The 22,550-nt window shown below is 45.1% G+C and overlaps 1 protein-coding gene and 1 pseudogene across 4 annotated transcripts in view; one reads left to right on the forward strand and one right to left on the reverse strand.

The window, feature by feature from the left end:
• ABLIM2 (actin binding LIM protein family member 2) overlaps positions 1–22,550 on the forward strand; it is a 68,702-nt gene that overhangs the window by 17,296 nt on the left and 28,856 nt on the right. For 3 of the 4 annotated variants that reach the window (XM_066632986.1, XM_066632984.1, XM_066632983.1), the window contains exons 3-10: positions 5,955–6,138; positions 10,206–10,315; positions 11,861–11,987; positions 13,813–13,906; positions 15,542–15,629; positions 16,434–16,492; positions 18,466–18,549; positions 18,916–19,062. In XM_066632986.1, the coding sequence (XP_066489083.1) occupies positions 5,955–6,138; positions 10,206–10,315; positions 11,861–11,987; positions 13,813–13,906; positions 15,542–15,629; positions 16,434–16,492; positions 18,466–18,549; positions 18,916–19,062 (893 nt within the window). Of the gene's footprint in view, positions 1–1,780; positions 2,008–5,954; positions 6,139–10,205; positions 10,316–11,860; positions 11,988–13,812; positions 13,907–15,541; positions 15,630–16,433; positions 16,493–18,465; positions 18,550–18,915; positions 19,063–22,550 lie in introns of those variants that run through there. The other variant, XM_066632985.1, reaches the window with a different exon arrangement.
• LOC136656577 (5S ribosomal RNA) lies at positions 11,160–11,276 on the reverse strand (annotated as a pseudogene).

The raw sequence follows: 22,550 nt of genomic DNA on the forward strand, positions 1-22,550 counted from the left end.
ACCCACTTTTTAGAATGATAATCTGTCAAGACCCACCGGAAGTGATGTCATGACTGGAAGTGACAACATCAAGCAGGAAAATTTGTAACAATCCTAGGCTCCACACTTGCCCGGAGTAAGTCCCATTGACTACCATTGTTAAAAGAATAAGCATAGTAGCCTGTTAAAAGTGCAGGTCTGTAACATTTCCCCAAACACAGTCACATACCATGGTAGCATCAAGTTTATTAAAATTAAATATTGAAATGAATGGGGACCCACCTGAAATTGGCTTGCAACCCACCTAGTGGGTCCCAACCCACAGTTTGAGAAACACTGTTCTGTGGGATGTGAACAAGGGGGGAAAAAAATCTAGCATCCATCTCAATGATGCCTTGAAAAATTAGATCCCCAGGGAACTGCTTATGTGGCCTTCTTGCAGAATTAACTCTGCCTTTTAGGCTGTTTACAAGGATTCCCATGCTTGAATTGAGAGTCTCAGGGGCAGAGTCTGCTCAGGCCGCAGAGCCCTTTTCAGATTTGGAAAGGAATGAAAGCTGTACAACATTGCTCCTGGTGGCTGTCAAGCAGTGTGAAGCCTCTGCATTGGTCTTGTATAAACTTCATAAGTTGGGTCTTCTGCCCTTGCATGGTCAACAGAACAGTACAGTCGGTCCTCCTTATCTGTGGATTTGAGCATCCACCAAATCCAAGCCCATGGCCAAGTCCATGGCTGGAGGGCCTCTGAATGTGACCGGAAGTTGCTGGTGCAAACCAGAAGTGACTTTTGGTCATGTCTGGGAGGCCTTCTGAGGAGACTGGGAGGCTGTACGCTATCTCCAGAGGGTTGGACGTTCCCCCCAGGTAAGTTATTGGAGTGCCATGCCAGGCCCTCACAGGTTTAATTATTCACAGATTTCGGTATCTGCAGGAGACCCTGGAACAGATCCCCTTTTGGATACAGAGGGCCTCATCTACTTTTTGCCTGCTCGGTTTTGCTCACCCTGAAGCCCTGGGTCCAACCCACTTCCTTATTTCCAACTATGGTCACCAAGGAACCTAAAGTGACCCCCCCTCCAGTCCTGGTTTCAGTTCAGAGCTTGGTTGTACACAGCCCCAGTCTGACCCCCTGGTTGCAGGAAATAGGCCTGGTTCCACCCTTTTCTAGTACAATTCAGCAGTAGAGATGTACAGTCAAAGGGCCTTGATAGGAGCCAGGTTATCACTATCTTTGGCTTCTCTATAGCCTCTATTTCAATCAGTCTTTAACAATTAGATCCTCTTATCATTGGCACCACTCCCCATATCCCTTGGATCTGAGTAATCGGCCTGCATCTGTTCTCATCTTCCATGCACAGGAATGTTTGTCAACAGCTGATGCTGAGTGATTAGTGGTCACATTGGACAACACAGAAAATAATGGCTGGCTACCAAACCCAAGCACAAAGTCACAGAAAGGAGCTGCGATGTGATAAGAGTTCAGCAGCCCTCATGTCACTCTGCTCACCCAAGTAGACCACATCATGCATGGTTGTTTCAGTGCACTTGACTGCCAGGAACACTGTGAGAACTAATGAGCATTTCAAATCTCTTGAGATTTGAGACTAACTATTTGGTAGTAGCAGCAGCAGCAACAACAACATTGCAAGTGAGTTGGTAACAGGGGATAGTTTAAGTACCAGAGCAGCCCTCCTTGCTGGTCTATAAATAAATTGGCTGAAACCCTCTATATGTAATCTGAGAGAGTCGGCATAAGAACATAGCGTAAAGGGGAGGTGTTTCAGATTACACCAGGAGGAGCCATTTGCAGGGAACCATCCTGTGGATGATGGAAAGCTTAAATGGTGGCATCGTTGACATTCCACTCTTGGTTCGCTAGCCAGGATTAGGCCTCAAGGACATTGTCTCTAAACAATTGCAGCAGTGCACCATGTGCTGTGTCTGTGAACTGTAAAGCCCCTCTTGAGTTCTCATGCAGTAAGGCTTTGTAGGACAACAGAAAAATGAATGCAAGAGGAAAAAGTAACTGTGCGTAGAGAGTTCAGTTCAAATAGTTCTGTGACTTCTGTGCCTAATTTAGCAGCACACTGCATTGTTCTTCTAATGCCGAAGGATCGTGCCAACCAGCAAGGCTGCCAAGTGGAGCCACCCACAGACAAGAGGGAGGGGTTCCGCATATCTGGAGGAAACCCCTGGTTGGCAGGAATGTATTACTAAAAAAATATTAAGAGGGGGAAAAGGCAAAATGAATTTGTGTAACTAAAACACATGTACGTACGTTGGGCCCTCCTTTTCTGCAGGTTGAGCACACGCGGATTTGACTCAGCCCGGGTGCCGACTTGCATTGGAGGACTTCACCTCCCAGACGAAATCAGAAGGTGCTTCCGGACATGTCCGGGAAGACCTTTAAGGGCTTTCTGTAAACACCAGTATCTGTGAAAATTGGCATGCACAGGGGGTTCTGGAACAGATCCCTCATGGATACCAAGGGCCCACTGTATGTGCACTATTTTCATACTGGCGTGAAACCCCTGCAGCATGAACACGGCATGCAGGCACAAACCCTCTGGCTTCTGGATGGTCAGTACGCTGGAAGGAAGCAAGTGGTCTATGAAGGCGAGAAATTATGTGTGAATTAGCAGTTGTTTATTATACAGTGCCATCAATATACGTGCAGTTTATACAAAATAAACAGGTATTTGCCCCAGGGATTTACAGCCTAGATAGGCACAAGGGAAGTGACAGAAGGAGGAAGAGATATGAGGCAAGCAGTATGATTGATTTGTTTCTGTTACACATACTTAAGCTTATTTACAAGGAGGGAAAGAAGACAGAGGCTGCGATCCTCTACACACTTTCCTGGGAGCAAGGCCCATGGAATGCAGTGAGACTTGCGTCTGTGTAGACATGGATAGTTTTGTGCTGCAAAAGTTCAACACTGTACATGTCTGCTCAAAAGTAAGTTTTGTGGGACTTACTCCCAGATAAGTGCATATAGGAACACAATGGGACTTTTGAATCAACAGGTATAAGGTGGCCCTGTAAGGCGTTGTGCCCAAAGGTTTCGTGGATTAAAGTGGGTTTTAAATTACCTACCACATATGCATTTGCACAACAGTTCTTAGTACAGGAATTTAAGAAGGAATTTGAAAGCATTTTAACGACTTCACTCCTAACACCAACCCCCCCCCCCTTGAAACTCTTTGGGGCTTTGCCCCGTTCACAGCTCAAAACATTCTTTGGGGGTGATTGAGATTGTTTTTACTATCTTGTGAGTGGCCTTGGGCGTCCTGGTTGTGGAGAGAAAGGCAGCCTGTGTTCTAAAATGAAATATTTTATTGCAGAGTTTCTCAATCAATCAATCAATCAATCAATCAATCGACAGTATTTATATACCGCTTTTCAACTAAAAGTTCACAAAGCGGTTTACATAGAAAAATCAAATAACTAAATGGCTCCCTGTCCCAAAAGGGCTCACAATCTAAAAAGATGCAAAAGAATACCAGCAGACAGCCACTAGAACAGACAGTGCTGGGATGAGGTGGGCCAGTTACTCTCCCCCTGCTAAAAAGAGGAGCACCCACTTGAAAAAGTGCCTCTTACCCAATTATCAGGGGCTAATGGGCCTCTTACCCAATTAGCAGGGGCTAGCAGAGTTTCTCAATGTTTGTCCCCTGCCGTACCTTCCAGTGGTCCACCTGTTGGAAGGACTACTGGTAGTAACTGGCGATGATGTCATCACCAGTTACTACAGAATTGGGAGGCCAGGTGCAGCGCGACAGACACTGGCATGAGGCTCAGAGTGGATGGGAGGATTTTTCTGAGCATGCAGAAATGCCCGCTGGAGCTCTGCCCGCCAAGCCTTTTGCTGCTGCTTTGTCACGCTACATTGCTGGTCTCGCTGCCAGGAGGCAGAGGTCTGGGGGTCCCGCACATACCATCAGACACCAGCTCAAGTACCACCAGTGGTAAGAGTACTGCTGGTTGAGAACTGCAGTTTTATTATGTTTATCATCTTGTTAGCCACCTTGGACACCCAGAGATGTGGCAGGGAGGAGAGGGTATCAATGTATAAGATAAAATTTAAAAATAATGAACCACCACCAAGGGCCACCTGAGCAGCAAAGGGTAGCCTTACCCATGTAGTAGAGGGAACAGGAGAGCAGGTCCCTGTCCTTGTTCCACCCACATTGTGGCACTTAGCTTGGGGCCGTTCAGTCAGCCTGTCTTACTGGTTTAGCAGCATTGTGCTATAGATCAGAAAGAGGAGCTGAAGGAAGAACTCACACTCTTTCTTGCATCCCTGATTTTAAGTAATTGTTCTATAACTGTGTGCTGTTGCGAGTGGCCCTGTCTTATGCTTGGGGCTTGAGTGACAAAGCACTTTCTGAGAAGGTTGGGCATCCCTGGACTGTGTCAGTGCTACTTTGCTTTTGCTGCTACAATCACTTATATTTCTCTTTATACTGTAGCAGTCACTTAGCCAGAGGGGTACAAAGCACTAAGTTTTGCAGGGAGCCTCACTTTTGCTCCCACTGCCCAGACTCCACAGTTTCCACAGTGGCTCCACAGGGAAGGGGGCGGGACTCCTTGCACGCTATGGTGAGGCTCCCTGCAAAACTTAGTGCTTTGTATCCCCCTCTAGCTATGCCACTGTACTGTAGCATGGTTACTTCCAGATTTTCCAGGTGCAATATTTTTCCCCACAGGGCAGGAGAGTAGAAGTTCAGAATAAACAGCAGATTTGTCTTCACTTCTACCCCACCCGCTGTTCCTGGCTCTGCGGAAGTGGCTCCAGGAACAGCCTTCACAGTCCTGCCTCTTCATTCAGGAAGTGCCAACCTGGACAAAGGGATGCCTTAGATCAGGGGTGCTCAATAGGTGGATCGCGATCTACCGGTAGATCGCGAGGCAAAATGAGTAGATCGTGGAGTGTTGACCACCCCCCCTTTCAGGGGCCTCTGGGAGGAAACGCCGGGAGTAAGGCCCATTGTACTCAATGGGGCTTACTCCCAGGTAAGTGTGGCTAGGATTGCAGCCTCACAGCCTAATCCTAGGCATGTCTAGTCAGGAGTAAGTCCTGTTATACTCAGTGGGGCTCAAGGTACACCAACATACATTGTACACATAAATGTTATATATTATGATGGCGCGAACATTGTAAAAAAAAACTCTGGTAGATCTCCGGGCCTTGCTGGGTTTCAAAGTAGCTCTTGAGCCAAAAAAGTGTGAGCACCCCTGCCTTAGATCTCCTTGGGCTTGGCTTCACAGAGCATGCAGAGAGCCTACAGTGTGTTGGCCGTCCAGCTTCCATGAACTGGCTTTCTTTTCCCATTGGGCTTGCAGAGCCATTTTGGTGAGAAGCTCTGTGAGAAGCTGAAGGAAATCAAGCAGCAGTTTGTGCTCACTGTGGTCTGCTGTCAGCCTTCCCTGCCTGACAGCAGAGTAGAGTCACAGTCCTTGGCCTCAGCCAGTTTGAGGAAGGATGGGGTTAAAATGACCCCTATTATTTTCCCACAAAAGAAGGGGTCACTGCCATAAACAGAGACCCATTTCTGTCTTGACCCTCTATTTTTGTGTCCCAGCACATTTTCACATAATAAACCCATTTTCCTAATAAAGAAGTAGGCCCTTGGATCTGTTCTAGGTTCCCCATTGCACGCTGGAATCGGCAGATACTGGAATCCGTGGGCGGGGGCATCTGCAGTTACACTGCAGTTATTCAGCTGGAGACTGCGCTTGGCGCTCCAGAGATCACACCGGCCTCCCAGTATCCTGAGAAGGCCTCCCAGACACGAACCGCTCAGATCTGCAGATGCTGAGCCCACGGATAAGTAGTGCTCACGGAATTGCTCTGAAGATCTAGCTGCCAAATCTCCACTCACAGCAAATGAAGATGTTGCCATCTCTAGTGCCCTGCTTCCTTATGGATACAATTACTTTTCTTAATCTCTCTGACCTGTTTCTGTCTGCAGCTTGCGGATGTGACTTGGCTCAAGGAGGATTTTTTGTGAGACAGGGAGACTATATCTGCACTTTGGACTATCAGCGGCTCTATGGCACCCGGTGTTTCAGCTGCAATCAGTTTATTGAGGGAGAGGTGGTTTCAGCCCTGGGGAAAACCTACCACCCAAATTGTTTTGTGTGTGTGTCTTGCAGGTAAGCTTTGCTCACCGAAACGTTAATTGTACTTAAAAATAAAATAAAAATGAGGTGGACAGAGTGCCCTGAATTGGCAAATGCCTTCTGTGCTTATGTGACAAAACATTGCCCTTAGGCTATGTCTGTGTTGGAGCTTGTGTGCGTGCCCATCTTGACCTGTGTCATTTCTGGAGGCTTTCCAGATGTCGTGGGCCATGCCAAGGATATGCAGAATGGCTGTGTAAGAGGCAACATCAGCAGCACACACCAGCATAGGCAGGGTGACCAGATGTCATAACCGCAAAAGAGGACCAGGCATCCCAAAATGTAGGTCACCCAAGAAAAATGTAGCACATGACAAAATAAAAGTTAAAAACGCTCGTATGTTGATTTCATGTGGCTAATTTAAACACTATATTACTTATTATTAAATTTAAAACTTGCATATAAATTATTAATTACAAGAAGACTGTGTGCTGCCGGCAGGGGCAGGAAAAAGGGGAACATTTAAATTCTTTACCAGGCACAAGGCGAAAAAAGAGGACATGCCCTGGAAAAAAGAGGCCACCCTGAATGTAGGAGACTGCTGGGTGTACAGTGGGCCCTCCTGATCTATGGGCTCAGCATCCATGGATGTGAATATCTGTGAATGCCAAGCTTGTGGCATTCCTGGAGGACGGGAGACCTCCCAGACTATTGTTGGAAGGCACTTCTGGTTTGTTGGTATGTGCCCCCCCCCTTGCAGGCATCTTCTTCTTCTTGTTGGCAACCTTCAGTCTCGAAAGACTCTGGTATCGCGCTCTGGAAGGTGGTTCTGGCACAGCGTCTAGTGTGGCTGAAAAGGCCGATTCGGGAGTGACAATCCCTTCCACACTGGGAGCAAGTGCAGTCTGTCCCTGGTCTGTCTCCCTGGCTATGGGCCTTCCTTCTTTGCCTCTTTGCCTCAGTCTGTTGGCCAAGTGTCTCTTCAAACTGGGAGAGGCCATGCTGCACAGCCTGCCTCCAAGCGGGCCGCTCAGAGGCCAGGGTTTCCCACTTGTTGAGGTCCACTCCTAAGGCCTTCAGATCTCTCTTGCAGATGTCCTTGTATCGCAGCTGTGGTCTACCTGTAGGGCGCTTTCCTTGCACGAGTTCTCCATAGAGGAGATCCTTTGGGATCCGGCCATCATCCATTCTCACAACATGACCGAGCCAATGCAGGCGTCTCTGTTTCAGCAGTGCATACATGCTAGGGATTCCAGCACGTTCCAGGACTGTGTTGTTTGGAACTTTGTCCTGCCAGGTGATGCCGAGAATGCGTCGGAGGCAGCGCATTTGGAAAGCGTTCAGTTTCCTCTCCTGTCGTGAGCGAAGAGTCCATGACTTGCTGCAGTACAGAAGTGCATCATATCCATGGAATTCATCATATCCATGGATATTATCCATGCATCATATCATGATGCATCCATGCATCATCCATCCATCCATCTATGCATGATGCATATGCATGATGCATCCATGCATCATATCCATGGAATTCAGTATCTGTGGGATGTCCTGGAACGGGTTCCCTGCTGCTACCGAGGGCCTGCTGTACTTGCTTCAGCTTACTCTACCTGAGAAGCCTTGTATCTGCACAGTAAAGCTCCCTAAATCCAACAGTGAATTTTAGTTGGCAAAAATTTTGGCAGCATCTCTAATTAAATATATATTCTTTGAAAATGTGTGTTCAGGCTGCTGTGAGAGCTTTCTTCTGTGGGCAGATCTCAGGCTTCTGTGAAATTTAGTAATTGTCCTACACTGGATTTATTCCATTATTCAGGCATACTTGGACTAATCATTGACTGAAAACCCAGCTTTATGATATATGTTACATGATAGAGATGCCAAGTTGAACTTCGTGTGCTCAATTATTTTTATAGGCTCCATTGCATCATTTTCTTAAGTGTGAGTCTCTTACCAGCAATTCCCATTGGAGTGTTTTGTGTCAAAGCAGCCTGAAACAAAACAGATGATGTAGCAGTTTTGCAGAGCTTTTGCATATCTACTGACGAGCAATCTTGCAAAATATTTGCATGTCTAATGATGAACAAAGTTATAAACTTGTAAGTCATTTTTAATGTCCAGTGTGAGGTATGAAAATGGAAGTGTTCATTTATTATTGTTGGCATCCTTTGGTCTGGGAAGACTATGGTATCGTGCTCTGAATGGTGGTTCTGGAACAGAGTGTCCTCTCCAGTGCGCGAAGCCTGGGTAAAGTAGATATGGAGGACAGACTATTTCCCATGCAGCAAATCCCCCCTCTCCACATTGCTGAAATGGTCCAACTGAAAGGCAGAGGCCAATACGGTTGGTTCTGGCGGCGTCGCAGGAGTTGCCAGAACGTGACTGTGTTCAGCTGTGAACTGCCTCAGGGTCTCCGGCTCCGGATTTTGCCTCGAGGTTGACTCCTGAAGCCTTTTCCATAACTGGATGTAGCCATGAGGCAGTGGAGGTTTGGGTTCAGAGTTTTCCTTCTCTCAGATGAGCTGCCTTCCCAGGCTAACGAGTCCCATCTACCCGGTGGCTGTTTAGTCGCCTCTTACGACAAGTACAGCCAAACTGTAGCGTTCATAGAATTATGGAATTGTCATTGGGATTATTTTTTTTTTCTATCCCTGATGTGAATGAAATAATAATGCGAATTCATGGCTGAATCCAATACGGTGTCTGCATGCATAACTCGTCACAGTGATTACAGAACTTTTCTGACCCAAATAGACCACCTTGAGCTAAAGCACGTTCCTTGTGTCAGTGAGGTTCTTGCAGGTTGACACTTACATCCTTCTTGCTTACTTTACTGTTATGAAGCAGAGGATAAACTGAGTTTTTGTGAGTGATGTCAAGCTGCTAGTCACATCTAGAAAGTCAGTAAACTATAGAACAGAAATACTCTAGCACATGTCAAACGTAAGACCTGCAGTCTGGATGTAGCCCTGGAAACTTTTTACCCAGCCTCCATTTAATTGCACTGTCCCAGATCTACCCTTTCAGAAGTGCTGCTTCTGCTAAGGCTTAGGGAGGAAGAGATGGAAGGAGGCCTTAGAAGGCAAGGAACACTATTAGGGGTGAAGGTGCTGCTGAGTTTCTGGAAGACCCCAGTTATTACATAGGCTGCTCTTTCAGCAGCTCCACATCTGCCAAGGCATCACTTTGCATAACACCTCTCAGATGCTGAGCTATGCTGCAGCAGAAGTGGCACTGCTGAAAGGTGGTTTATGTGATAATTGGGCTCTCCCACATCTTGGAAAATATGATCAAGATTTGCACAGTTTCTCTTCTGTCATTTGTAGCTAATGAGTTTCTATGTGAGAACGAAGTGCTTCTTTCAAGCCTTCTTCTGCTTAATGACATCTCTTCCTGCTTAATAATGTCACTGCCAGTACAATGAATGTCACTGCCAGTACAATGAATGCTATTCCGCCCAGTATGGAACTACTTTGACACCCCTGCTCTAGCATGTCTGTGTGAGAAGTTCTGGATGAAGTTTCCCAGGACAGAAGGGGAAGCAAGTGGCAGTAGCACCTTGGAGGAGGGAGTAGGAGTAGGTAGAGACCTATTGCTGTTTGCGGGGCAGATTGAAAAGATAAAGGAGCATCAGTTGAGAGAGAAAATAATTTGCTAGCAGTAGCAAAATTGGGTGGGATGAGGGAGAAAGACCATGAAAGCATGGGGTGGCTTTCAGCCTTATACAGGTGTTGGCATGTAGTTCATGCCTAAAATTGCAGCCTCTGTTGCTGTTGTTTAGTCTCTTTACTGTAATACAAAGAAGTTCTTCTTAGCACTGTTCCTTCTCCAAAAGCACATAGTGCGTTCTGAGGATAAGATTTTGAAAGATATTATGGACCATTGACTGTGCTTTGGAGAGTGTCAACCCCAGGGCTTCCTGCATTCTTCTGGGGTACTTCTGCCTCTGGGATAGTGTGAGCTTTCAAGTGACTCATTTGTTAACTGGGAGCTAATGCTAAAAGAGCTGGAGCGAAGGATAGGAGTTCATATTGTAAAAGAAACAATCAAAGGATATAGGAATGCTGATTTTCTAAGGCATTTAATTTTTCTTGGTGCAGACAGCCATTTCCTCCTGGGGATCGGGTGACTTTCAATGGGAAGGACTGTGTCTGTCAAAAATGTTCTGTGCCACCTACTGGTAGCAACAGCAATCTTCCAGTTATTCGAAGTAAGTCACTGATTTCTTGTCTGATTGGGTTTATTTTCTTCAGAGCTAATATAAAGCTGCCCCCTCCCCAATTCTCTTCTGCAAATGCTGAATAATTCAGTTGATAAGCACTGCATAGCTGAATGTTTACAATTCACCATTATATTATATCTGTGTTGATAGCCAATGATTTGAGTTCACTAGTTAAATATTTTGTATTTGATAATAATTAATAGCTTAAATATAGTGGTATTTTTCATTTGTGAGGATTTGGCAGTTCCTATCTGCATTTTTGTTTTTGGATCACAAAATCTTTATCTACTTTCATTCATAAGGCATACTGAGCAACACTCAACTGTATGCATATTTTGTCTCTAGCCAAGGTAAAATTCAGTGTATAAGAAAAAAATAGTGAAGTTATATAAAATTCTCAAAGAAAAATATTATTATTATTATTATTATTATTATTATTATTATTATTATTATTAACAACAACAACAACAACAACAACAACAACAGTATTTGATATGAATATGAGATTGAATATGAAAATATGAATATGATGAATGGTTGGCAACCTTCAGTCTCGAAAGACTATGGTATAAGCCTACAGCACCCGGTATTCCCAGGCGGTCTCCCATCCAAGTACTAACCAGGCCCGACCCTGCTTAGCTTCCGAGATCATGGTATAAGCCTACAGCACCCGGTATTCCCAGGCGGTCTCCCATCCAAGTACTAAGCAGGCCCGACCCTGCTTAGCTTCCGATATCATGGTATAAGCCTACAGCACCCGGTATTCCCAGGCGGTCTCCCATCCAAGTACTAACCAGGCCCGACCCTGCTTAGCTTCCGAGATCATGGTAGAAGCCTACAGCGCCCGGTATTCCCAGGCGGTCTCCCATCCAACTACTAACCAGGCCTGACCCTGCTTAGCTTCCAAGATCAGATGAGATCGGGCATGTGCAGGGTAACAGCTGCTGCTGAATATGAAATATGAAATTGAAGAGGGACAGAATTTGGATATATGGGGGGGGCACGTATCTGTGGATCCATATACATGGATTCACTTATCCACAGATTGGGTCAGGGGGGCCACCCGGAGGGCTTCCCTGGCCCTCTCTTAATGCTTCATAAGATATTTAAAAGTCCTTCTTTTGGCTTTAAAGCTCAGTCTGAGCCTGGCAGAAGCCGTGGATGGATGAGTGCAGCCTCTGCTGGGCTCCGACGACCCTCCATAAGTGAGGGGAACAGAACTACAAAGGGTGGGGGGGGGCTCCCTGGTATCCATGGTTTCACGTAACCGTGGGGAGTTCCGGAATGGAACGCCTGTGAATACCTGGGCACACCTGTATATTGGGGTTGTGGCATTTACCTTATGTTTTCCTGCTAAGTGCTTACTGTGTAACTGACACCCACCCACCCACATGCACACACCTTATGTTTTATTCTCAAATTCAGCCATGCAGGAAGAAAATCAGAATGTTAAAGTGCAGCTTTTTAAACCTTATAAACAATGTGTAAAGCATATTATTTACATTTAAAGCATTTCTTTGCCCTTTTTTGCAGCATGTGGGGACTGTGGCTCTGAAATAAAAAATGGACAATCTTTGGTAGCTTTGGACAAGCACTGGCATCTTACCTGCTTCAAGTGCAGGATATGTGGCAAACTTCTGAATGCTGAATATATCAGCAAGTAAGCTAAACCAATGAATTGAGCTAATTTTTATGATACTTCTCAGCTTTTGTGTTGTCTGATGTGTTCTTTTTAGCCTGCTGTGATATGGGGTTTACTGTACAGATTAGATGAGACATGAAGTCTGCAACATACCAACTGTTACAGTAGTGTGGCCCAGGAACACCTTTGGATGGATTGTCTTTCTTGTCTGCCATCCAGCTGACTGAGCAATGGTCCTGATGAAATACTGGGCCATCTCTGGATTGGAGAACTGACCTAGGCAGTTGACCCCACTGCTTCTAAACTTCTTCTGCTTCAGCCTAGGAAAAAATGTCCTTTGTTTTCTGAGAAATGGCAGGAAATGAAACAACTGGGATGATGATCAAAACACAAGTGGTGGAATATCCTGGATGAATTCAACCAAAATTGGGCCAGCACATTTGAAGGCCTATTCCATGGAGGTGCTGATAGAGAATGAATCCTATTTCTCTGCCAGCTTTCTTCTGCATGGTTCTTTTCATCTGGATATTCTAGGTAGGGATGGGGTGTGTATTCAAAAGGCGATAACTCAAAATGGAAGTGTCCTCCACTTGAAGGGACTGGCCCCATTCTGCGGTATCTGTGGGTGACTCACCACGGATGGCAGTAGATACCGGGACCCACATATGAGAATGATTTAAAAACAAATAGAGACACCAGAATCATGTTTCTCACCTTTGCACAGCCAAACCATGCCGTTTCCCAACCTCTAGAGCTATTTTTAGCCCTGGAAGAACCTCTTCTAGGTTGCATAGACGTTCCTTTCTCCTCCCAGCATTGCCCCAGAATGCATCACCCCAGATTGAATTGCCCCAGAGCCCTAGAAGTAGGTCATTTAGTGCTGGCAATGCAAAAGTAGGAAACACAATTTTTGGCACTTGTTTGTTTTTGAAGTGCTTTAAAGTGTTTTAAATGTGGACTCCCGTATCTGTGGATTTCGGTATCCACAGTGGGTTCTGAAACAGAGCTGCCACACTTACTGAGGTCCCATTGTCAACACCATTTCCAAACACCTCTGCTCATTACATAGGGGAGGCATAACAAATAGTGGCAGGCAGGAGAGACTATAAGCCCCGTGATATCTGATAGGAAAGGATGTTTGCCCTGTATGACTTAACCTGTCAGCTTGTCTCTTGTCTGATACGTTCTTCTTCAAAGAAGGGCTGTTTTTCCCCTTGGGGAACTGGAAGCAGAAGACCAGGGGGATCAGTGGAGGCAAGGAAGTTTAGGGGAAGGGGGGAACATTGGGTTTGTTGAATGTTTAACCCAAACACTTCAAAAACCCATTATATGTTTGACTTAAAACACTCAGAAAGACCACAGTTTTGGGACTAGTCAGAGTTGGTGTGCCTGTCCCTAGTTCTAGGTAGCAATAAGCCCTTGCAATCTTCCTGTGGTGGGCCTTTAGGGAACTATTAGCAGCCTACGGTGACCAGCGTCTAAAGCATTCTACAGATAAAGTCAGATCTGTTCCAACGTGGCAGCCATTTTGTGAACCCAATATATTCTTCAGGCCTCTGTAGCTTCTAATGGTTGAAGTTGCTTGGATGAGTTTTAGTTAGTTCACCTGAGTATGCAGATGAGTTGCTAGAGGAAGTCTGTTCTACAAGATGTTCACTCAGTCCTTGCCTAGCTTGACTGATGAAAGCTTCCCACACAGGAATGGCCCGGGGCACCAGTAGGTTAGTGAATATACCAAGATGTCTATTCTTGTCAGATTTTAAAATTATGAATTTTCCTAACTGTGTAGTCATGAGAATAACAGTACCGCTGAAACTATGCATGGGTGTTTCCTTTCCTACAGAGATGGTGTTCCATACTGTGAAATGGACTATCACGCTAAATTTGGAATAAGATGTGACAATTGTGAAAAGTACATCACTGGGAGAGTTCTGGAGGTAGGCCCACTCTTTCCCTTCAGTGTTTTTTTTAAAAAACAAAACAACAAGAAGTTCTAACAACAGCCAAGAATTTATCACAAGTGAAGATACTAATCAAATCTCAGTAGTAGTGGTAATGATTGATGAAGGCTGTATATCAGTGGTTCCCAAACTGTGGAACAGTACCCACTGGTGGACCCACTGATTTTTGGTTGGTCGCCAATCATGACCTGATTTTTGGTGGGTGATGGAAAGATCAGATAACTAATTGCCTCAAGCCTTGAGACTATTCAAAAATCAGATACTGAAGCAGCTGATTACCCTGCAAAGAGCTAAGCTGCAGTTTGCAAGCATGCATAAATATAGGAAGATAAATTTTTGAAAGTCTTTCTCTGGTTATTATCACTTATAAATAAAAATATTATTTCTTTCTAGATCTCCTTTTTTAAACAGCCCAATCCTTTCCACACTTTCCTGGGAGTAAGCCCCATTGACTTCAATGGGACTTACTTCTGAGTGGACATGCATAGGATTGAGCTGTAAGTCTGGTAAATCTAGGTGGGCCCTGGTGCTAAAAGTTTGGAAACCACTGTTATATAACAAATATTTACTATAGGAACTAAACTAAGTAAAGTCATGCCTGGGCATCCTCGGGGGTTTTGCTCCTGGAACCCCATGGATGCTGAAACCCATGGATGAACAAATGCGTGGGTCATGGCATGCTAGACCTCCAAACACAACAAACTGTGCTCTGGCCACATCCCCAGGGTGTTTTGAGGCCTCTAGAATGCCTTAGAAGGGAACTTCTAGTTTTTTTGAAAATCTGGAAGTGCCTTTCTAAGCCTTCCAGAGACCTCAGAACACTGTCCAGTCAAAATCCGAGCACAGTTCCAATCACATTTGAAGTGTGCAGTCAGGCAGTAGCATAGCTGCAGGGTAGGTACAACACTAAGTTTTGCAGGTTGCCTCAGAGCACCATGGGAGCTCCCCCTTGTCGTCAGAGCCATTCCTGGCGGCGAGAGCAAAGCAGAGAAGATGCTACTGCAGTCAGGATCTCCTAACAGTTCAGGCATAACTAATCTGCATTAAATCACCATGAGTGTGTGCCCTTACCTGAGAATGAAAAAGTACCTTGCTAGGCCACAGTCCAGCATGAAGGTCTTTCTAAGAAGCTGAACAGTGTTATGCAGACTACTGAAGATGGTGGCCAGCTGGTGCGTCACTTGTCAGTCTACTCGATGCTCACCTCTTCATTGGACAGTGAACTTAAACTCTATTCAGACTTCATCTTCTATAAATCATATTTTAAAGACTATAATGTGATAGAATTGGGCTGTTAAGTATATAATTAACCTAACTTTCCAGCCCTGATGCAGCTGTGCCAATGGGGTATGTGCTGCATTTGGGGAGGGGGCAGTCACAGAGGCCTCCTCATGATAAGGGAATGTTTGTTCCCTTACCTGGGCTGTATTGGTGCTGGGAAGTTGGTGAGGATTGGACTGTTCGATAACTCCAGTGAATTTGTTTTTAGCAATGTGCTTCTATAAAGTAAACTTGTGTTTGTTTTTCCCTCTTAGCTACAAAGTAAGTGGTGGTTTGGATCTAAATATAGTAAGTCTGCAGGCACATTGATTTTGTTTTGTCTCCCCACAGGCTGGTGAAAAACACTACCACCCAACTTGTGCACGATGTGTCAAGTGCAGTCAGATGTTTGCGGAAGGAGAAGAGATGTACCTTCAAGGTAAAGAAAGTGGCATGGATGATTGAGGGGTATTTTGGTCAAGAATGAAGAGTGACAGCAAGTTCTTTTTAACTGGTTTTGTATATGTGACTTTGAAGTAGTGATTTACAGGTCTATCTTAATTTGGATAATTGAAGTGTAGGGAGGTGTGGTTAAAAAAAATTAATACTGAAAGAGAAATAAGGTCTATATTCCAAGTTGCAGCATTTTAAACATTTCCTTGCAATGGAGAATATGGTAATTGTGTTCTCAAGTCCTTAACTGCATAGAGCAGGGGCGTGTCAGAAATGTATGGTCCTAACTGGTCCCAATGGCATAGCTATAAGGGGTGCAAAGCACTAAGTTTTGCAGGGAGCCTCACCACAGCTTGCAAGCATCCCCTCCCCTTTGGAGCCATTCCAGGCAGGGGGAGAGCAAAACAGAGGCATTTTCCTCCCTGCATTCACCTCCATTTTGCTCCCACCACCTGAAATGGCTCTGAGGGGGAGAAGCCACTTGCACACCACGGTGAGTCTCCCTGTAAACTTAGTGCTTTGCACCCCCTCTGGCTATGCCACCGATTGGCCCATTGTGTTCTGAGCAACGAGTGATATAAAGATATATATAATCCATAATTGGGATCTCTCAAACAATTAAACCATAACAGGCCCAGATTAATCTGCCCCTGAATTTAGTATACTGGTTTATCTAGCTCTGACTGTACGTAGTCTACTGATACAGGCCTGATTTTTCCACATCAGTGAATAGAACACTTCAGTAAAATGGTTACAAAGAGAGTGAATTAATTATAATGCTACTTTTTAGGGACTTCCATCTGGCATCCAACCTGTAGACAAGCAGCCAAAGCTGAAGAAAAGGCCAAGGTAAAAACCTCCTCTCTTGAAATGTGTTTCATTTTCTTCTAAGGCTATGTAGGCTGCTAGAAGTTTGTATTTTCTATTCTATTTGGGGCAAGGAGAAAGGTGGTGGAGTTGTTTACAGTTATGATTATTATTAAGAAGAAGATTTATTTACTGCTTTTCAACAAAAAAAGTTACAAAGCAGTTTACAGACAATGCCAAATAATTAAATGGCTCCCTGTCCCAAAAGTGCTCACAATCTGAAAAAGATGCGGAACACCCACAAAGAGCCGCTAGAACAGACACTGTGGTGGGGTGAAGAGGACAGTTACTGTCCCCCTGTTAAAATTAAGAGGAGCAACACTTGAAAAAGTATCTCTTTGCCCAGTTAGCACGAAAATAACATTTTACCATTCGTTTCTATACAAGTAAACATAATACAATGTTTACTCAGAAGCAAACTGAACTCAGTGGAGCTTACTTCCACACTTGCAACATACCAGAGAGGGAAGCAAGTGAGAAATTTGATCTTCTTTCCAGTGGCCATTGCAACACTGGCCCTGCTCTGGACAAGTCTATTTTGCTTCAAGAGAAGGAAGGTGGATACTGGGGGTAAGTGGGAGGGGGTTTGGGAAGTGAATTTGGGCTTGGCTCAGAAATATGTTGTTTTATTTTCCAGCTGTTTTGGAAAATATTGTGGCTCATTTCCGAGGTGAACATGAGTTGGGGACAGCACATCCACCTCTAGAAAGCACGAGTGTGAAATATCTCAGTCTTAATGCAGTTCAGTGTTTCCTATGTTTTTGTGACCACAACCCTGAATATAGTTTTTCTCTCAGTCCAGCAACTTATGGAGTTGGTTGATGATGATGATGATGATGATGATAAAAATGCTCCAGAGTGCTTGGTGATGTCATCACTGAGCTCCTTAGTGCTGAGAGGGAAGCTGGGTGGAGCTTCATTTCCAGCTGTGCAGCCACACAGCTTACAGGGTATATGGCTTCCTGCAACCTGCAGGAACATCCATGCCACCTTCATTTGGGTTTCAACCCTTGTTTGGGAACTATGGACTTAGTGATTTTAAGATCACTGAGTAAACCTTGTAACTATAGAAAGCAAAACCTCAGGTGGGTGGGTAGGTGGGTGGGTCAGTGGAACTACAGAGGACCTGCTTTGCTTGCCAAAGGTCCCGGTTTCAACCCCTGGCATCTCCAGGTAGAGCGGAGAAGGACCCCTTCTTGGAGAGTTGCTACCTGGCAGCGTCAACAGTCTGGAGCCCTTATTGGGCAAATGGTTAGATGCAAATTAAGGCACCCATATTCCAGTCTGACCTTTGCCAGGCAAAAAACATCAGGATGCAGTATTAGAGTCTCCTCAGCACATGAGAACAGAAATAATCCTTCATGGACAGTGTTACCTTGTTTCTGGGAGGTGGGCGGGTGCAGGGCTGAGGCCCATATTACCTGTTGGCAACCTTCAGTCTCAAAAGACTATGGTATCGCGCTCTGAAAGGTGGTTCTGGAACAGCGTCTAGTGTGGCTGAAAAGGCCGATTCGGGAGTGACAATCCCTTCCACACTGGGAGCAAGTGAAGTCTGTCCCTGGTCTGTCTCCCTGGCTGTGGGCCTTCCTTCTTTGCCTCAGCCTGTTGGCCAAGTGTCTCTTCAAACTGGAAGAGGCCATGCTGCACAGCCTGCCTCCAAGCGGGCCGCTCAGAGGCCAGGGTTTCCCACCTGTTGAGGTCCACTCCTAAGGCCTTCAGATCCCTCTTGCAGATGTCCTTGTATTGCAGCTGTGGTCTACCTGTAGGGCGCTTTCCTTGCACGAATTCTGAATGTATCCATGTCCAAAAAGAGTAGAAGTAGAAAAATTGCTCATTTCAGTATGTTCTTTATCTCTGTTAACATTACTACGTTTCAGTTCTGAGTTTCAATAAATGCAAGAGGTGTTGAGTGCCTTTTATTTATTCAAAAAATCATTTTCCACATTTGTTTTCAGTTTCAGGAAACCAGAACATCATCTGAGAGCATAATTTCAGTTCCTGTTTCAAATACTTCAGGATCGCCAAGTCGAGTGATTTATGTAAGTGGCTGCAACAGAATTTGGGCTGAGAAAATAAATTGAAACAATGGGAGAGGAAACAAACTATAATTTATTTTGGAGGTAGGAGTTAAGAAGCACAAGCATGGTCTTTTTTTGTATGGGGACCAAGCAAAATAATTGCAACTTTTTGAACTGGGTCTCGGTGATTATGCACAAGAACTTCCAGAGGGCTAGCCTTGTTGGACTGTTCCCACAAAAAGTCCTATAGTACCTTGGTGAACTGTGTTGCTGGTGGAACAAGCTTCCTATATCACATTCTTTACATTCTTGATAACAAAAATGTGTTGTGATGTTCCTCTTCTCTCTGAAGTTGTCCTGCTGAACTGTTTTTTTCTTTCCTCTTAGGCAAAACTTGGAGATGAAATCCTTGATTACAGGGATTTGGCTGCCCTTCCCAAAAATAAGGCCATCTATGAAATTGACCGTCCAGATATGATCTCCTATTCCCCGTATATCAGCTATTCATCAGACGACAGGCGCAGTTATGTGGAGGTATTGACTCTACGTATATATGTAGCAAGTCGCTCTGTAACTTTTAGTGGAAATAATGCATTTCCAATTTCTTTATCTTTTATGCTCAAATATTTTAATATGAGTTGGTATTGAATAACAACCAATTTTTCTATGGAAAGATATATGCTTACATGTAATATGTAATGAGGAGCGCTTGCTTAACTTTAGGATATGAAACCAATTTAAAAGAATCTTGGTGATATGCATTTGATATTATAAAAGTAACAGACTTGAGGTATCTCTTTTTCCTGTACACATTTCCTTTCTCTTTCAGCATAGTTCATCTTCATGTCACACATACAACCACACTGACTTTTTTGCTATATGCAGTCAGTTTTGTTATCCGCTAGGGTTAGGTTCCTGGAAAACCTAGTAGATACTGAATTAGCGGATACTAAATCATTGAGCCTACGGGGAAAAAAGGGATTAAGTTCCAGGGGACCTTTTTTACCCTATACTCTATGATCTTTATGAACTTGAATCATACCTTGAAGTCTGTGGGCAGCCCCAGAGCAGCCCTCAAGTAGCCTTCCAGAGACCTCTCCTCATCAACCTCATATCATCGCCAGAGTTGTGAACAAGAGACCTCATCCTGGTGCCCTCCCTTGCATCTGGCGTTCTGACATAGCCCATTTCTAAAATCAGGAGGTTGCACATACACATCATGGCTTGTATCTCATAATGGATTTTTCCTCCAGAAACTTGTCCAATCCCCTTTTAAAGGCATCCAGGCCAGATGCTGTCACCACATCCTGTGGCAAGAGTTCCACAGACTGACCACACGTTGAGTAAAGAAATATTTTCTTTAGTCTGTCCTAACCCTCCCAACACTCAATTTTAGTGGCTGTCCCCTGGTTCTGGTGTTATGTGAGAGTGTAAAGAGCATCTCTCTATCCACTTTATCCTTCCCATGCATAATTTTGCATGTCTCAATCATGTCCCCCCTCAGGCGTCTCTTTTCTAGGCTGAAGAGGCCCAAACGCCGTAGCCTTTCCTTGTAAGGAAGGTGCCCCAGCCCCGTAATCATCTTAGTCGCTCTCTTTTGCACCTTTTCCATTTCCACTATGTCCTTTTTGAGATGTGTCGACCAGAACTGGACACAATACTCCAGGTGCGGCCTTACCATCGATTTGCACAAATATTCGCAGATAATGAGAGGAAGATGTCCATTCTGCTCCACGCAGATAAGCAAATTTGCATATAAATAGAACTGACTATATAATAAATCTTTTACTATTGTCTATCATGCTTATGATGTAAACACTTCTATAAAAGTACAAAACCTTTCTTCTACAAACCTTTCTTCTTCTCATCTAATTCAGGTAATCATGTTTTATTAATTTCAAGAACTTGAAGGTCCAGACGGAGGGATCACTACGTGTGGAATGCACTGTTTTATTAATATTAGGAAGATTTTGGATGTATTTAAGAGAAATATGTAGAAGCTGGAACAGTTCGGAAGGATTCAAAGAATAAAAATAATAAGGTGTCAAATTGAATATAATCTTTTGTGGAGATTTTTTTTTTTTTGTATTGGCAACCTTCAGTCTCGAAAGACTATGGTATCGCGCTCTGAAAGGTGGTTCTGGCACAGCGTCTAGTGTGGCTGAAAAGGCCAATCCGGGAGTGACAATCCCTTCCACACCGGGAGCAAGTGCAGTCTGTCCCTGGTCTGTCTCCCTGGCTATGGGCCTTCCTTCTTTGCCTCTTAGCCTCAGACTGTTGGCAAAGTGTCTCTTCAAACTGGGAAAGGCCATGCTGCACAGCCTGCCTCCAAGCGGGCCGCTCAGAGGCCAGGGTTTCCCACTTGTTGAGGTCCATCCCTAAGGCCTTCAGATCCCTCTTGCAGATGTCCTTGTATCGCAGCTGTGGTCTACCTGTAGGGCGCTTTCCTTGCACGAGTTCTCCATAGAGGAGATCCTTTGGGATCCGGCCATCATCCATTCTCACGACATGACCAAGCCAACGCAGGCGTCTCTGTTTCAGCAGTGAATACATGCTAGGGATTCCAGCACGTTCCAGGACTGTGTTGTTTGGAACTTTGTCCTGCCAGGTGATGCCGAGGATGCGTCGGAGGCAGCGCATGTGGAATGCGTTCAGTTTCCTCTCCTGTTGTGAGCGAAGAGTCCATGACTCACTGCAGTACAGAAGTGTACTCAGGACGCAAGCTCTGTAGACCTGGATCTTGGTATGTTCCGTCAGCTTCTTGTTGGACCAGACTCTCTTTGTGAGTCTGGAAAACGTGGTAGCTGCTTTACCGATGCGCTTGTTTAGCTCGGTATCGAGAGAAAGAGTGTCGGAGATCGTTGAGCCAAGGTACACAAAGTCATGGACAACCTCCAGTTCATGCTCAGAGATTGTAATGCAGGGAGGTGAGTCCACATCCTGAACCATGACCTGTGTTTTCTTCAGGCTGATTGTCAGTCCAAAATCTTGGCAGGCCTTGCTAAAACGATCCATGAGCTGCTGGAGATCTTTGGCAGAGTGGGTAGTGACAGCTGCATCGTCGGCAAAGAGGAAGTCACGCAGACATTTCAGCTGGACTTTGGATTTTGCTCTCAGTCTGGAGAGGTTGAAGAGCTTTCCGTCTGATCTGGTCCGGAGATAGATGCCTTCTGTTGCAGTTCCAAAGGCCTGCTTCAGCAGGACAGCGAAGAAAATCCCAAACAAGGTTGGTGCAAGAACACAGCCCTGCTTCACTCCGCTTCGGATGTCAAAAGGGTTTGATGTGGAGCCATCGAAGACAACAGTGCCCTTCATGTCCTTGTGGAAAGATCTGATGATGCTGAGGAGCCTGGGTGGACATCCGATCTTGGGGAGAATCTTGAAGAGGCCGTCTCTGCTGACCAGGTCGAAAGCCTTTGTGAGATCTATGAAGGCTATAAAGAGTGGCTGTCGTTGTTCCCTGCATTTCTCCTGCAGTTGTCTAAGGGAGAATACCATATCAGTGGTGGACCTGTTGGCTCGGAATCCACACTGCGATTCTGGATAGACGCTCTCTGCAAGTACCTGGAGCCTCTTTAGTACAACTCGGGCAAACAGCTTTCCTACAACGCTAAGGAGAGAGATGCCGCGGTAGTTGTTGCAGTCACCCCTGTCACCTTTGTTCTTGTACAGCGTGATGATGTTTGCATCCCTCATGTCTTGAGGTACTCCACCTTCTCTCCAGCAGAGACAGAGGATTTCATGCAGCTCAGTGACGATGATCTCTTTGCAGCATTTTAGGACTTCAGCAGGGATGCTGTCTTTTCCAGGTGCCTTGCCAAAGGCAAGGGAGTCCAGGGCCACGTGAAGTTCTTCTAGGGTTGGTTCACTGTCAAGCTCTTCCAGCACAGGCAGGCACTCAATGTTGTTCAGTGCTTCTTCGGTGACTACATTTTCTCTGGAATATAGCTCAGAGTAGTGCTGCACCCAGCGTTCCATCTGCTGCGCCCGATCCTGGATGACCTCGCCTGTGGCAGACTTCA

This window comes from Tiliqua scincoides, chromosome 6 (genome assembly GCF_035046505.1).
Source record: "Tiliqua scincoides isolate rTilSci1 chromosome 6, rTilSci1.hap2, whole genome shotgun sequence".
Lineage (NCBI taxonomy): Eukaryota > Metazoa > Chordata > Lepidosauria > Squamata > Scincidae > Tiliqua > Tiliqua scincoides.